Source organism: Oryctolagus cuniculus, chromosome 19 (assembly GCF_051225735.1).
Source record: "Oryctolagus cuniculus isolate XC-2025 breed Fujian yellow rabbit chromosome 19, ASM5122573v1, whole genome shotgun sequence".
Lineage (NCBI taxonomy): Eukaryota > Metazoa > Chordata > Mammalia > Lagomorpha > Leporidae > Oryctolagus > Oryctolagus cuniculus.
Window position 1 is genome coordinate 13,860,293 of NC_142885.1, and position 16,159 is coordinate 13,876,451.

The 16,159-nt window shown below is 54.2% G+C and overlaps 1 protein-coding gene and 1 long non-coding RNA gene across 12 annotated transcripts in view; both read right to left on the bottom strand.

Moving 5' to 3' along the window:
• Positions 1 to 1,997: 1,997 nt before the first annotated feature.
• Positions 1,998 to 7,565, bottom strand: LOC138847007 (uncharacterized). 2 transcript variants are annotated; one of them, XR_011384576.2, is made up of 2 exons: positions 5,345 to 7,565; positions 1,998 to 2,479 (listed from the first exon to the last, which is right to left on the bottom strand). It is a non-coding gene; the product is annotated as an uncharacterized LOC138847007 (long non-coding RNA). The 2 variants fall into 2 exon arrangements; XR_016225565.1 differs by having other exon boundaries at positions 3,794 to 7,565.
• Positions 7,566 to 9,417: 1,852 nt separating this feature from the next.
• AUTS2 (activator of transcription and developmental regulator AUTS2) overlaps positions 9,418 to 16,159 on the bottom strand; it is a 1,250,408-nt gene continuing 1,243,666 nt past the window's right edge. For 9 of the 10 annotated variants that reach the window (XM_051847921.3, XM_051847919.3, XM_051847925.3 and 6 more), the window contains 2 exons: positions 14,874 to 15,096; positions 9,418 to 12,638 (listed from right to left, as the gene is read on the bottom strand). In XM_051847921.3, the coding sequence (XP_051703881.1) occupies positions 11,384 to 12,638; positions 14,874 to 15,096 (1,478 nt within the window). In that variant the 3' untranslated portion in view covers positions 9,418 to 11,383. Of the gene's footprint in view, positions 12,639 to 14,873; positions 15,097 to 15,167; positions 15,220 to 16,159 lie in introns of all 10 variants that reach the window. The other variant, XM_089320648.1, reaches the window with a different exon arrangement.

Here is a 16,159-nt window from a genome sequence, read left to right on the forward strand (position 1 = left end):
TTTGAAAGGCAGAGTTACAGAGAAAGAGAGAGAGAGAGAGAGAGAGAGAATATCATCCATTCACCAGTTCACTCCCCAGACGGTCACAATGGCTGGGTCTGGGCCAGACTGAAGCCAGAGCTCCATATTGGTCTCCCATGTGGATGCCCAAGATCTTGGGCCATCTTTTGCTGCTCTCCCAGGTGCATTAGCAGGGAGCTGGCTGGAAAGTGGAGCAGCTGGAACTCCAACTGGGGCCCCTATGGGATGTCGGAGTTGTAGGCAGTACCTTAACCCACTGCACCACAACACTGGTCCACATTTATTGTTAAAGGTTTATTTATTTAAAAGGCAGACTGATAGAGGGAGGCAGAGACAGAGAGGGGGGGATCTTGCCACCAGCTGGTTCACTTGCAATGGCTGCTGTAGTCAGGGATGGGCCAGGCCAAAGCCAGGAGGCAGAAATTGCATTCAGGTCTCCTACAGGGATGGTAGGGCCCAAGTACTTGAGCCATCATTGGCTGCCTTCCCAGGCGCATTAGCAGGGAGCTGCATGGGCAGTGGAGTGGTATGGAATGCAGGTATTGCAAGCTGAGGCTTAACCCACTGCACCACACCGGCTCCCAGAGTCAGACTTTGAGACTGTACAATTAGGGCAGCTCTGGCTCCTTCCATGGTGTCAGCAGGGGCTGGATATATGAGCAAACGATCTCTTGGGGCCTTGGCGACAACCCTTTCCTAGTGGACAAACATTCATGATCTGGGGAGAGGTTGAGACAGCACGGGGGTCCATGCCTTCCACTTCTCCAGGACAGACCGGTTTAAGTCCTGGGACACGGAGGGTTTCCCAGGAGCGTCACGGAAGGCCAGCTCTTTTCCTGGAAGGCAGGACAAGCTAATCTTAGGGGACGACAGCCACCCAGGATAGATGGTAGCGAAGGGTCTGCAAGGGCACCGCGGGGACTGCTGGGAGTTAGGGAGGCGCCGAAAGGGGCTGCTGGGAGTGAGGGAGACGTCGCAGAGACTGCTGGGCATGAGGGAGGTGCCGTGGGGACTGCTGGGAGTTAGGGAGGCGCCGAAAGGGGCTGCTGGGAGTGAGGGAGGCGTCGCAGAGACTGCTGGGCGTGAGGGAGGTGCCGCGGGGACTGCTGGGCGTGAGGGAGGTCCCGCGGGGGCTGCTGGGAGTGAGGGAGGCGCCGCAGAGACTGCTGGGAGTGAGGGAGGCGCCGAGGGGGCTGCTGGGAGTGAGGGAGGTGCCAAAAGGGGCTGCTGGGAGTGAGGGAGGCCCCGCGGGGGCTGCTGGGAGTGAGGGAGGCGCCGCGGGGACTGCTGGGAGTGAGGGAGGCGCCGAGGGGACTGCTGGGCGTGAGGGAGGCCCCGCGGGGGCTGCTGGGCGTGAGGGAGGCGCCGAGGGGGCTGCTGGGAGTGAGGGAGGCGCCTCGGGGACTGCTGGGCGTCCGACTGTGGCCCTGAGCTGGGCTCCGAGGACAGGCAAGCCGCAGGGTCGTGAGGGAGGGTTGCTTAGGAGGGCAGTGAGCCAGGGAAGCCTCCAAGGACCACGCAGGGAAGGGTCAGTAATGGCGGTGCTCAGTGCATCTCGGGAGGGGGTAGGAGCAAGCCCTGAGAGAAGCAACCAGGGCAGGGTGACCCGTGGCCATCTCAGGGGAGAGAGAGGATGGTGGAGGGAGGTGCCGGGCTATGAGGACGGTGGGCTGCGGCGTCCTGGGACTTGTGACTGTGGCTGGGCGCCTCTCGGCCCCTGCAGGTGGAGGGAGGAGGCGAGGAGAGCCCCTCGATGGTGGAAGGCTTAACAGGGGGCTCCAGATGCAAGTGGCGGCCCTCTGAGCGTGCAGAGAGGCGGGCGGGGCTGCTCCGTGGGGCTGGGCTGGCAGTGACTCCACGCGGGAGCTGAGCGGACTCCGCCTGGGCTCTGCCTGTGGCCCCTGCAAAGCCTGCGCTGGGCAAGGGGAAGCCATCTCCTGGTCGGTCTCCCTAGGACTCGACGGACACAAATGTTTGCCTGTTTTTTCTAAGATTTATTTATTGATTTGAAAGTTAGAGTTACACAGAGAGAGAAGGAGAGAGAGGTTTTCCATCCAGCTGGTTCACTCCCCAGATGGCCCCAATGGCCGGAGCTGGGCCAGATGGAAGCCAGGAGCCAGGAGTTTCTTCCAGGTCTCCCACGTGGGTGCAGGGGCCCAAGGACTTGGGCCATCTTCTACTGCTTTCCCAGGCCATAGCAGAGAGCTGGATGGGAAGCGGTACCCAGAGGGGATGCAGGCACCACAGGTGGCGGCTTGTGCACCGCGCCACTGCTGCAGCCCCTTTCCAAAACATTTGAGGTCCTCGGGTTGAACCTGGCGACACAGAACCCAGCGACACGGGGAGGCCGGCTGCACCTGCACATTCCTGCTCTTACGGTACTCGACGTTTCTTGTCTCCCTTGAGCATCAGCAGATAAAATCCTCCCCCGTCTCAGAACATCCGTCACCTGGTTGAACTGAAAGAGAAATCAGACATTATGTGGCAAAGTCGCATCTCCTGCCTTCTGCCCGTTTTTGAGATGAGGGACCCGAAGTCTGTGGCGGGCGAGGCCACGGCTGACCCGGCTCAGACCCACGCTGCGGCCCTGTTGCCTCCCCTGCCCGGAGTCTTGGCCTGGAGGTGATGGAGGCCCCAGTGAAGTTAATTGGGAGACATCATGGCGGGGTCTGGGGCTCTTGGGGCAGCGGGTGACCCTCAGGCCTCCCAGGGTGGAAGCCGGTCTGGGAAAACACAATCACACGGGGTATCTCAGCAGCAGCAAAGCGTGGCCAGAGTGGAGGAGGCCAGCTCTTGACCTTGGCAGCCCTGACTAGGCTTCCTGACCTCACGTGGGAGGCGGCCCTTCTCACATCACCCCCTTCCTGCGCCTCGCAGCTGGGGGTGGGGCTTGTCCTTTGGATTCCTGCCATAGTCCACACCCCCTGCACAGGCCTGGCCAGGTAGAACCTGTCTCCATCCAATGGCTTACTGCATGCCAGGACTGTCACTTTGTCACCTGGAACTTCCTGAGTTCTGCTTTCGTAATGGAATACAAGAGTCCTTTGTTCCCAAGAGCTTTTGGTGTTAACCATTCGCCTGTGTGGGTCATGGATCTGGCCCAAGGCTACACGTGGAGGGCGCTGAAGGATGCTGGGAGTGTGGCCCCTTGAGAACATGGGCTCAGTGGGGTGAGGACATGGACTTGACCTGCAAAACTTTATCGTGATGTCACTCTGGGCCGAACCAAACGTGTTTGTGGGCCACATGGCGCTACACGAGCCACTATTGCTATTTTATTTATTTATTTAATTTTTTTTCACTATTGCTGTTTTTTAAAATAAGCAGACACTTGAGGGAGCCTCAAAGTTTATGGAAAATACATACTATGAAAAAACCATGGATGGATTTCAACTTTTTTTTTTTTTGCACCAAAATAAATATATGCTTCAGAAATTTTTTATTAGGCAGTGAGAGAATGAAAGAGAGAGAGAAAGATCTTTTATCTGTTGGTTCACTTCCCAAATGCTTGCAATGGCCTGGCCCAGGCCTGGGAACTGGAACTCAACCTGGGTGCTGCACATGTGTGGCAGATACTCAAGTACTTGAGCCACCACCGGTTGCCTCCAAGGGCACACAGCAGGAAGCTGGAATGGAGGAGAGGGAAGTTGGGGCTCGGGCCCAAGCACTCTGATATAGGGTAGCAGCTTCACTGCTGTAGCACAGGCCTGCTTCAGTTTAAATCTGTTTTTTTTTCCCCCCCACACACTTTTGGAAATACCCTCTTACAGACCTGAATTCATCATACTCCCTGGTTCATGGCATATGCCATCATTGGGCCACGCACAAACTCTGTGGCACTCATTCGTTCAGGGATCCGTGGCAGCGTCTGGAATATAAACCCATGGTGCTACTTCCTAGTGCATTTCAGTGGAAGACGATGTCTCAGCAGTCGCTGTCTCTGTGGCCCGTAAACACAGCAAGTTTTTTCTCTGCTGTAACACAGTGGCACACTCACAGAACAGGCTCCAGTGGGAAAGCGCCTGGGTCTGTATCTAGGCTGTACCCTTGACCTCAGGCAAATTACTTTGTTTCTCTGTGCCTCCTTTTTCTCACTTTCCCAGTAGGGGTTACACCTGTGTCTGCCTTGTAGGTTGCTGAATAAAATCAGGGAGAAACCCTGTGAACAGTAATTAGAACAGTGGCTATCCTGCAGAAAGCCGTTAAAGCCTGCTAGGGCCAGAGGAACTTCTCCATCCATCTCATGCCACCGGTGATGCACGAATTGGGCAGTCATGGGAAAGAAAGCAAAGCTCAAAAACAAGGTCAGGACTCCTGACAACCCAGCAGCATCCGGGTCAGGCTGGAGAGTCAGACACACAGCTTCTTTCCCAGAACCACTTTCTGTAGCTTTTAGCAGGACCTTTGCACGTGGTTTCAGCTGGCCATGGTAGTGCAGGTTGCTGGGTCCACCCTCAGTTTTGACTTCAGCAGGTTGGAGGGAGAGCATTGAGGATTTGTTTGCCTAATGAGTTTCCTGGCCACGCTGCTCCGGGACCACACTCCTAGAAGCATTTGTGTAACTACGGTGGTGGGGGCAAGTGCTGGGCTTAGCTACTGAGATGCCAGGTGAAGTGCCCGCTTCCTACTTTGGAGGGCTTGGGTTTGAGTCCTGGCTCTGGTTCCTGATCCAGCTTCCCGATACTGTGCACCCTGGGAGGTAGCAGGTGATGGCTCAAATAATCGGGCTCCCACCACCCACGTGGGACGAGACTCGGATTGTGTTCTTGGCAGCTCTTGGCTTCTGCCTTGGTTCCAGCCCTGGCTATTGTGGGCATTTGGAGAATGAACCATCTGGTGGCAAGTCTTTCTCTGTCCTTCCAATATAAAAAAGTGTACTCTATGATGGAGGATGAACCTCCAGGCGTAAGTTAAGCATCTGGCAGATGGAGGTGTCAGAGTGCCCCGGTCGTCCTGGGCCTCCATGGCCAGGTAAGAAGTATGGTGACCTCCTGGAGTATGGTGGAGACCTGGAAGAAACAAGATCAGAATCAGGAACAGCATCCAGGGCTGTTCAAGGGGGATCCCAGATCCAAAGGAGAGGTGACAAGGACACGATGCCAGCCACAGCCTCTACCCTCGGCACAGTGAGTTTTTTTTTTTTTTTCCCTTGATACTATTTTTCAAAGTAGAGATTGAGACCCATGATGGCTGGAGGTCAGGAGATGAAGTCGTGGACTGCAACCAGCATTAAAACAAAACAAAAAAAACAAACAAACAAAAAACAGGAAAATGAACCAGAAGAAAATGGCATTTAAAAAAAATCAGAGTTTGTTGAACATACCAAGGGTATGGTGTCTTCAGATTTGTTTCAGGTTGGTGTGGGTCCACACATGAAATCCACCTGGAACACGCGTGTAGGCTTCAGTATGGAAGATCTGGAAGCCAGGGCTGTGTTTGTGGAACCAGCAGGGCTCTCCCCCACTGCAGCAACCATCCTAAGCCCCAACCCTGAGGCTCCGACGACCCCAACACAGAGAGGAAGTGCTGAGGGGAGGGGAGAGAGCCAGCCGAGTCCTTGTTGGGACGTACGAAGATGGCTTTCAGCTTGACCTTGTAAGGTGCTAGCACCAGGGACGAGACACAGTGAGAAGGTGTTAGGAAGCATGGGGATGCTGGAGAGCAGGTGTGAGGTCAGTAACGTCTAAGAGAAATCCAAGGGGCAGGCATGGCGGTGCAGTGAGTTAAGCCACTGCCTGTGAAGTCAGCATCCAGATTTGGCTCAAGTCCCAGCTGTTCCAGTTCCAACTGGGCTTTCTGTTAATGTACCTGCAAAGGCAACAGAAGACGGCCCAAGTACTTAGGCCCCTGCCAACCCTGCTTGGGAGACCTGGATGGAGTTCCGGGCTCCTGGCTTAGGCCCTGGGCCAGACCTGGCTCTAGTGGCCATTTGGGAGTGAACCAAAGGACAGAGGATCTCTCTTTGCTTTTCAAGTAAATAAATCAATTAAACAAAAAAGAAGAAATCTGAGGCCCAACAGATACAAAACCCAAATAGAACTTGAGGAAGCCCCTAAAGAGGAGGCAATAAGTTCAAGCTACAGAGGAGGAAATCGGCCCCACCTGGGACACTTGGAGGCTGCCAGCCCTCTGTTTTCCAGGACATTTTGAGATCTACACGCACTGGCTCCCGGGCTCAACTTCACACTTTGTGTACGTCAGGGAGTCAGCACACGTTTCACAAGACAGCAGACTAAGAGATTGTGACGACAGCGGTGTGGCCTCCTCAAACCTTGTCCTAATTTCCCACAACCCTCCACCAGGTGGGAAGCACCTGTGAGTTAGAAACCCAGCATCAGCCAGCGCCGCAGCTCACTAAGCTAATCCTCTGCCTGTGGTGCCGGCACCCCGGGTTCTAGTCCCAGTTGGGGCACCAGTTCTGTCCTGCTTGCTCCTCTTCCAGGCCAGCTCTCTGCTGTGGCCCGGGAGTGCAGTGGAGGATGGCCCAAGTGCTTGGGCCCTGCACCCCATGGGAGACCAGGAGAAGCACCTGGCTCCTGGCTTCAGATTGGCGCAGCACCGGCTGTAGTGGCCATTTGGGGGGTGAACCAACAGAAGGAAGACCTTTCTCTCTGTCTTCTCTCTCTCACTGTCTAACTCTGCCTGTCAAAAAAAAAAAAAAAAAAAAGAAAGAAAGAAACCTAGCATCTCCAGTCTACTTCCTTGCAAATCTTCAGCAAGAATTTTCACAGCACTCTAATTGGACTGAGTTTGGCATTCAAAATGCTACTTTCTGGAGCTGGTGGTGTGGCATAGCAGGTAAAGCCACCACCTGCAACACTGGCATCCTATCTGGGCGCTGGTGCGAGTCCCGGCTGCTCCATTTCCAGAAAGCGGCAGGGTATGTGGCAAGTGCTTGGGTCCCTGCACCCCTGTGGGAGGCCTGGAAGAAGCTCTTGGCTCTTGGCTTTGGCCTGGCCCAGCCCAGGCCGTTGCCATTTGGAGAGTGAATCAGTGGATGGAAAATCTCTCTTTCTTCCCCCCTCTCTCTCTGCCTTTCAAATAAAATACATCTGTACATGAGAAAAAAAAAGTTACTTTCTTTGTAAGATCTGGGACTGCGCTTGAACCTGAAGGCTCCTGTGTTGAGGCCTCATTCCGTTCAGATCGTCACGTTTAATAGAGGAAGAAGCTGAGTGCGCAGGCTCCCTGCTCAGGGACACAAAGAGCACGCAGTGGCCATACTCAGACCCAGCGGCTGCTGTTCCAAGGGCTCCTTCGCAAAAGCTTCTCCTCAGAAGCTTCTAGCATTTCAGGCACAGGATATTCAACACTCGGCTTTGTACCTGTGACAGTACCCAGGAAGCACCAGCCGCCTCGCACCATGGAGCTGAGCTTTGAGAACAGAATTTTCTATTCTTTTCCATGGAAAGGAAAACTTTGTGTTTAAGCAATTTCCAGAAATGCCCAGAGAAAAATGAATGGCAATCAAAAAAAATAAAAATAAATAAAGATGTATACTGTATGAGAAAGCTTTTGTGGGGCTGGCGTTGTGGGTCAGCAGGTTAAACCACTGCCTGTATGGGCACACCTGTTCAAGTTCCAGCTGTTTGACTTCCAATCCAGCTCTCTGCTAATGCGCCTGGGGAGGCAGCGAAAGATGGCCCAGGTGCTTGGGCTCCTGCTACCCAAGTAGGAGACCAAGATAGAGTTCTAGGCCTCCAGGCCGCTGTGGCCATTTGGGGAGCCAGCCAACAGATTGAAGATTTCATTCTGTTTCTCCCTGTCTCTGTCACTCTGCCTTTCAAATAGAATAAAGCTTTTGTGGCCCTCTTTCCCTCAATCAATTAAATTACATTGATGTCTAATTCCTTTTTCAGCGTGGATACAAATGTAAGGTCTAGAACCTTCTACAACTTCATCGCTGATTGTACTGCAAAATTCAGTCTTGGATTTCTCTTCCTGCTCCCTACGTATATAACACCAACGATCGTATCTTATTTCCCCTCATCCACCCTGATTGAGGCAGAGAAAGGAGAAGCCGTAAGTGCTGTTGCAGATATCCACCCGGAGTGGTAATTATTGCATCATTATATTCGCTATTTTGCTTGTCATGTACCATTAGGAGGTAACAAGATCATTGTCAGTCAAAGATTGTGGAGATAATGAGAGCATCTATAGGTTAGCAGGAAATCAAATCGGTGCTGGTACCCGTCAATGCCGAGGCGCTGAATGTAATTAGAAGGAAAATATGCAAAGGTTGAATGAATAAAGCCCCGGAGATTAAATACTGTGACTGATTTGAGAACGTGACTGTGCTGTGTTCCGACACCGCAGATGGCGACGTGGAAATAGGTGTACAATGGAAGGCGGTGAAGGCTGCCAGAAATAGCAAACAGGCTGCCAGTGGTAGTGTTCAGGAGGGACCAAGGACTGCCGGATTTGGAAAAACACAGTGTCTCCTGGTTTCCAATCCAGCAGCTCTTCTTTGTTGTCTTCTGCAGCCTGGACATCAGGTATAAACATGTAATGCAGTGCCGAGTGAAGGGGCCTTTATTAAACTTCGCTGCTCTGCCTATCATTAGCCTAAGCTGCCAGGACATTGTCCAGTGGCCCGGCACTCCCCCAACACCCCTGGGGAGCTGCAGGAGTTCCCAGCCCTTCCCCCATCACAGATACAGAGCCCTCCCCCCGCCCCCAAGGCCCACTCCAACAGCCACCCACAGCCCTTCTAACCTTGACCGCTGCCCGCGATACCAACACCATTGCAAACAATCTCATCCAAACAGTGACTTCAGGTTGATGCAAGAAAGTTTAACAATTGTCTTTAAAAAAGAAAAACAAAAAAAAATTCAGAAGACAAGGAGAGGCTGGCAGTGACGAGGGATACGCCATGCGATCCTGACAGACGGGCCACGTCGAGACCGGAACAGGAAATAATCTGGATGAACGTTTAACATACAACTGACCGAGTCCACAGGCTAGAAGGCAAAGGAGCAAGCGAGCAAACACTTGGATCCCAGGTCCTACGTCAGTCAGCCCGCTCACCAATGCTGACACGGCCAAGGCTCTTGCTTTGAGTTCTGACGTAGGTTTGAGACACCAATGGCACCTGCTAACTCGGCGCACGCGTGTTCACCGACCAAAATCCCAAAGTACCTTCCCAGGACTTCTACAGCAATGTGTTCAGCCACGTACCACAAACACATTTCCACGGCCGACTGGGTAGGGCGCAAATGCTTACAGAACCTACTTGGAGGGCCACTCGCTGAGCCGGGCAGGGTGGCCGGCCACCGCGGGGGACGACTGTTCTCACACAGGCTGCGTTGCAGGTATTTCAAGAGCCCGGTCTTGCACAAAGGCGGCTTCCTGCCCAAGGTAAGGGTGGCTATCTCACACAAACAAGCAGCTGGAAGCTTAGTTCACATTTTTTAATAACATGGCACAGTTTACATTACACAAGAAGGCTTCGCCGATGAGAACATGCTGAAGATTCAGTTGCTTCACTTTTCTTTTTCACATAGGATCTAGAAAGGACTTTATTACATACAGGAGAAACAGCAAAAAGGTCTGTATAGAACAATCTCTTTACAATACTGAAAGCTACCACTACAGTTCCAGTGTACATATTCCTCGGGTGTTTTTTTTTTTTTAAGTTGTCGTCTTTAAAAAAAGAAAAAAACAAAACAAAAACACTGCACAACATCTGGAGTTCACAAAGTCTGAAGCTCACAACTAAACCTTCAGTTTACTACTAAAATAGATCTCTGCTTATTAGAAACAATGGTCTGTAGTTAACTTTTTTTTTTTTTTGCAAAAACAGGATAACAACGTCAGCACTTTAATATACTAGAAGACCAAATGGAACTAATTTTATTTCATACATGTATTTTACAGTCCAGTAGACAAGATATATTGTATTTCTCTGCTAGTAAAGTCATATTCTCTCCAAATATGTAGACAAGAGGCTTAATGTATTATAAAAGTATTATGAAGAGACGTTAAGATTGATGCAAACTCAAAAACACACGCACACACACGACTTCTCCTCTGCCGCCTTCCGCCCGCCGCGGCCCCACGTGGCTGCCGCAGAGACTGCTGGGAGCAGACCCTCCTCCCGGGAGCGCCCGGGGCACCGCGAGGCACGCCGGGAAGTGGGTCCCGCGAGGCACGCCGGGAAGTGCCCCCCCACCGCCACCCCCGGCGCCCCGGCGGCCACACGGAAAACACATCCATCATCTGAGAAAACGGGACGCTTTCTGTCAGGATCTGTTTGGGTGTCGTGAACTCTCCTGGCGGCCGAGGCGGCGCGGGGACGGGACGGGGAGCGGGTGCCCCTCGTGAGGCGTGTGCGTGGGTGCGTGGGGGCCGCCATCCCGCCGCGCGCGCCCCCGGCCCGCTCCTCCTGGGACCCCCCGACCCCCCGACCGCGGCTCGCGTCTTCCGTGACCTTCCTGGGGCTGCAGCTCCCCCCGACCCCGACCCCGACCCCACAGCCCACCAAGCGGCAACTTCCGGTGCGGGGTGCCAGCCTGGGGTCCGAGTTGCAAAAATTGGGATGTTGCAAGAAAAAAAAAAAAAAAAAACCACAAGCAAGGAGCCCCGGAGCCGCGTCCGGGAGGGTGACCGTGGGAAGCTGTGAGTGGGGCGGAGGCCCCGCGGGAGCGCGGACATTCATTGCATAGTTGAAGGGCGCGGCTGTCTATCGCCCCAGGGAGTCTGCAGATAGCACGTGTTAGGGTTCCTATTCCGTTACTCACTCTTTATCTATTTACATCTGTACACAGTAAAGCTTTCGTCTTACCCTTTTGCATATATGAACCAGTAGCTCATGAAGCACTCTGTGTATTTTTTTTGTATTTTTTTGTTATTATTATTTTTTTTACATGACTATGTACACGGCCTGCCCGCCTCTCTGCGTGACGGACGGACGGACGGACGGACGGCTGTCGTCTCCCTCCCCCATCAATCATGGAATCCGCGTGTGTCGTCATCTCCACTTTGGGATCAAATCAAAAAGCTTTATACAAGGAACGACAACGACAGCAAAAAAAAAAAAAAAAAAAGGGAAAAATATAAAGGAGCGGGAGACGTGAGAACAGATGACTTGGCTAAAAGGGCTGGAAAAAAATCTCAACATATAATATACAAAACCATTTCAAAATCTGCACTGAGTCTGTACATTTCGTTTTTTTTTTTTTGTACAAGGGTGGGCGGGGCCGCGGCCCGGGTGGGCGGGGCCGCGGCGCGCGGGGGCCCCGCCCCGCGCCAAGGACGCTCGCCTAGGACGCGCGGAGTTCTCGCGCACGCGCGCTGCCGAGTCTCGCGTGAGTTCGCCCGGGGCTTGGAGGGGCGGCCGCCGGCTCCGGGCTCCAGGCGCCTCTTACCGAGCTTCGATGTCCTTGAGGGTGTGGGAAGGGGGCCGGTCGCGGATCTCGGCCGACAGGGGCGTAGTCCTCCGCGGGGACACCGGGCGGCCCCCCAGCGTGGAGATGAGCGGGGGCGGCGCGCTGAGCGCCGCGGTGGGCGGCGTCTTGTTGAGGAGTCCGTTCTGGTGGCCCGCGGTGGGGCTGATGCGCGGGTAGTGCATGCTGGGCAGCCCCGGCGTGAGGAGGCCGGGGTGCGGCAGGTGCCCGTCCAGGGAGGCGGGGTGCACCGAGTGCAGCCCCCGCGTGTGCTCGTAGTCTTCGCGGAGCATGTGCAGGCGCTCGCGCTCGTCCAGGTGGCCGCCCCGCTCGTGCTCGCGCCGCGGGTCCACGCCCAGCGCCGGGTGGTGGTGGTGGTGGTGGTGATGGTTGTAGTCGTGCGGCTCCCTGTCCCGGAAGGAGCGGTCGGCCTCGTACAGCCGCGGCGCCGACAGCCGGTGCAGCGGGTCGTTGCGCAGCAGGAAGTCCCTGGCCAGCGGGTCTCTCCGGTGAATGTCCAGGTCTCGGTAGGGGTCCCGCAGGGGGTCCCGGATGGGGTCCCAGTGGAAGGAGGGGTACGGGAAGCGCTCTCCCCCCGGGATGGGGCTGAGGCCCATGAAGGGGGTCATCATGCGAGTCCTGTCCAGGCTGCTGATGCTGTTCATGGGATGGATGCCCGCCACCCCCACCGTCATGGGCATGCTCGCCAGGGGCCCCGGGTGCACGCTGGCCGAGGAGCTGGGCGGGGGCGGCTCTGCGGGCCGGTGGGCCTGTGGGGCCTCGGGCGCCACGTCATGTTCTTCCTTGCGTTCCTCCTTCACCTTGACCTCGGCGCTCTTCTTGGGGTTCTCGTAGGCCGGCTCGCCCTTGCGCGCCTCGGCCTCCCGGCTCGAGGTGCTGTTGGGCCTGGCGCTCTCCGCCACGGGGGCCCGCGCGTAGGGCGACGGCCCCCGGGCCAGCTGCTTGGCCTCTTCGCCCACGGCCCGCCCCTCGTGGCCGTGCCCGTCCTTGTCGGGCAGGTGGCCCTCCTTGGCCTTGTGTTCCTCGGCGGTCAGGTCCTTGCGGGGTTCCGAGTGGTCTCTCTCCCTCTCTTTGGGTTTGTCTTTCTCGCGAGCCTCAGTGTTCAAATGCCCCCGGATGTGTTCGGCGGAGCTGCGGCTGTGTCCCAGGGTGTTCACCGGGAGGAGAGGTGCTGGTGAAAGGTGGCTGGAGTGTCTTTTCTCAACGCTTTCCCTGCAGGGAAGCAAGGGGTGGGGGGAGACAAGGGCGCACGTGAAATGGGCTTGTCAGTCTGGCAGGGCAGCCGATGAAATGGAGGTGACGACAGGACAGGCTGGGGTGTGGCTCCCAGGGTCACTGAGGCGGCCCACGCGCCCTGGGCAGGGCCATCGGGCCGGCCACCCTGAACTGACTTACCCCGGATGTCAGAGGACTCTTCACGGGGGTGAAGTAGGAGGGATGAGGGTGAGGGGCGTAGTTTCGGGGTGGGGGTGGGGGGATAAGTCTAGTTTTACTTAAGACCCAGGTGCCTCGCTCAAGACCCCAGAGGACTTGCTTCCAGCAAGGCAGGATGGACCAAGGTAGGTAGGGAGAGAGTGATGTGGCAACACACGCCTCTTCTGAGACTCTCAAGATCAGCCAGTGTTGGGGACAACGTTCTGGGGCCCACAAGCACACATGACTTTTCCTCCAACTTTGACACACAGAGCCAGTGGAAGCAGGAGTTTAAGGTACTTCAACAAGTTCAAGGACAGATGGAATTGAAAAGCATTTTGTCGCAAAAGATCTTTGAAATCCATGCAAAATGTGCCTTCGGTCTCTGAGCCTCAGCACACAAGGGAGGTGTGGAAGGAGGCGGGAGCTTTAGTTAGGCCCACGGGGCCAAAACCCGATGAGAAGATGGAGGAAAGGCAGGTTCAACCACACAACACCTCACGGGGTAAACCGCGAGCAACTTGCAAGAATGGCCCTGAAGGAAGATGTGAACTGAGAATTCTGGAATGCTCTCTCGGATGGAGGTTTTAAGAAGACCGGGCGGAAAAGGCAAACCAATAACAAGAAGAAGATAAAACTTTCCTGGGGAGTCAAGATGCAGAATTGGCTGTCTGAGGGACAAGCCCAAGACAGACACAGTGAGAGCAGAGACCCCAAGGGCCAGAGGGGCAGAGCTGAAGAGGGCTCCCCTACAAGTTGTTCCCTGTTGAAATGTAAAGGCTGAGCAGAGGAGTCCACTTTAAAGAGACAAAGAGTATATTTCAACAAGTTTCCTGGCTGGAACCCAAGAGGCCATTTTGATTCCATCAAAAAAAACCCCAAAGAGGCCTGCTGGCCACAAGGTGCCCTCTACCCCACGAGGAACCGTCTCAGGAGAGCTCCTGGGGTGGGCTCATTCCCTGCGAGGCTCAGGCGCGCCTCACCTTGGCAGTGCCCAGCCCAGAGCTGAATGCTGTGAACCCTCGTGCTGCTTAAGAGATTTTTATCATCCTGCCTCGAAGGGAAATGTGTGTCTTCCTTATGCAAGAAAGAAAGCGGTCCATGTGATGGCTGATGAGGAGTGTGTACTAATCTACCACGTTTACAGCCTGCAAAACTGGATTCTTTTCAGTTGCTAGGGCAGACACACACACACTATAAATATATATATATACACACATATATGTATATATATAATAAATTGGTATCAGGTTCTTTCTAACAAGCATTATCTTGTGTGCCCTGCTTATCAGTTTGTTTAAAATAACGACAGCCTAAAGAAAGGGAAAAAAAGAGATATTTTGTCAAGACTGCTTGGACATTCCTCAGGAAAAAACACTACAAGACGTTCCCTCTTTAAGGTGACTTCTCTTTGTAGGCACGGCTTACCGAGTACAGGGATGGCAATGGTTAAGAGAGCCCATTACACCACCAAAACCGGAACCTCTCGCTGCTTCTAAGTCTAGCTTAGTACAACTGCATTAGTCATCCGTGAGCCCCAGGCTTTGAGAGTTTGAACAAAAGCTGAGAAAAATATGAGGCGATGCAAACATGACTTTCTAAAAGAAAACAAAACGAAAGAGAGAGCAAAACCTATGGATGGTTAAATGGACCGCACGGACTTGAAAGCAAACATGGTTCTGAGTCATGCTGTGTGTGTTGGCGCCAAAGCTCCAGCTCCCTGGCTCCTAGACAAAGAGTGGTGTGAGGACACACTAGCGCTCACGGGGGCTCGGCGTGCCCTGCAGGCCTGCCTGTGCCGGGGACAGGAATCCTGCGCCTTGCTACGTTGCCTCTGCGCTCACAAGACCCCACAGGCCAGCAGGTGCTCGCTCTGGGGCTGCTGGCTGTCACTGGCGCTGACGGGGAAGGAGCTTGGGGCCACGGGGGCGCGGCTGAAGCGCGAGGCCGGGACGGGGAGGGCGAGTGGCCGGTTGCACGGGCCGCGGCAGAGTGGGCTCCCCCATCGGGACTCGAGCGGTTTTCTTTGCGTACCTTTCTTTGTCATCTTTACTAAGAGACGAGTCCCGTTTATCTACATCTCTATCTCTGTCATGAGCTGCAGCGGACGCGCTGCGTTCCAGCTCCCCCGGCTTCAGCCAGGGCGGAGGGGTCGGGAACGACGGAGGCGCTCGGTGCAGCCGGTTCCAGGGCTCGTGAGAGTTGCTAAAGCTCTGCACACTGGGGCCATCCTTGTGGCCGAACATTGAGTTGGGTGCTGAAATGGCGAAGTGGAGAACAAAAAGGTTTAAGAGAAATTATATAATCCGCTGTAATGAAGGTACTTACCAAAAAACTTTTAACAGCATTCAGAGTTAAAATGAATACATATTATTGGGAGCTGGAAAAGGAAAGGAGATTAACAAATTCATTAGAGGAACGCTGTCCTACGCTGTCACAGCTTTTCTTTTTTAAACCACAAGCAAAAGTGGGCGTGTCGGGGGAGCATTAAAAGCAACCAAACAGGTATGAGAATCGCCTCGTGAGACAAACGTGGTACATGCAGAAGTTCTGAACATGCAGAAGGGTGTGTTGGGGTGGTGCGACTCAGAGCAGTGTCAGCTCAGAGTGGCCCTCCTGGGCTCCTAAGCCTGCTAACGCCACTGCTGCTCCAGCCAGCAAACCAAAACAGGTGTGTGTGGCCAGACAGGGCCTTGACCTCGACGCGGGACGCGGCAGTGCCCAAGGTCTCCATAAAGACCAAATGGTGCTGATTCGCCCGCGAGCTATAGTTTCAGGTTTCCTGGGCCCCCAGAGAAGGAGCATCTAGGAAAAACTAGCCGAGTGTTCATGAGTGGATAATGTTCAGAACATGAGCTGGGGTGGCCACTCGAGATTGGGGTGCGGCGTGTCCGTATGAGGCCTGGGAAATCATTTGTTCTGGTCCTGCTGAGGTAACAGCAGGTGGGGCTTGAAATCGACAGAGGGTGAATGTTTAAGTTGGTCATTTTGCATGGCTCATGAATATGTTATAAACATGCAAATGGCCCTTGGTAGAAAAAAGCCCCCTCCTTTGTTTTAGATGGACTTTTTAACTGGGGCAAACTGACAGCCCTCCCAGGTTATGGGGGATGAAATGCTGAAATGCTGCTATTTTTCAAATAAAATTTTTTTAGAATTTATTTTTATTTATTTGAAAGGCAAAGAAACAAAGACAGAGATCTTCCATTTGCTGGTTCACTCCCCAGATGCCCGCAACAGCCAGGGCCAGGCCAGGCCAAAGCTAGAAACCCAAGAATTCCATTGGGTCTCCCATGTGTGTGACGGGAACCCAAGTACTT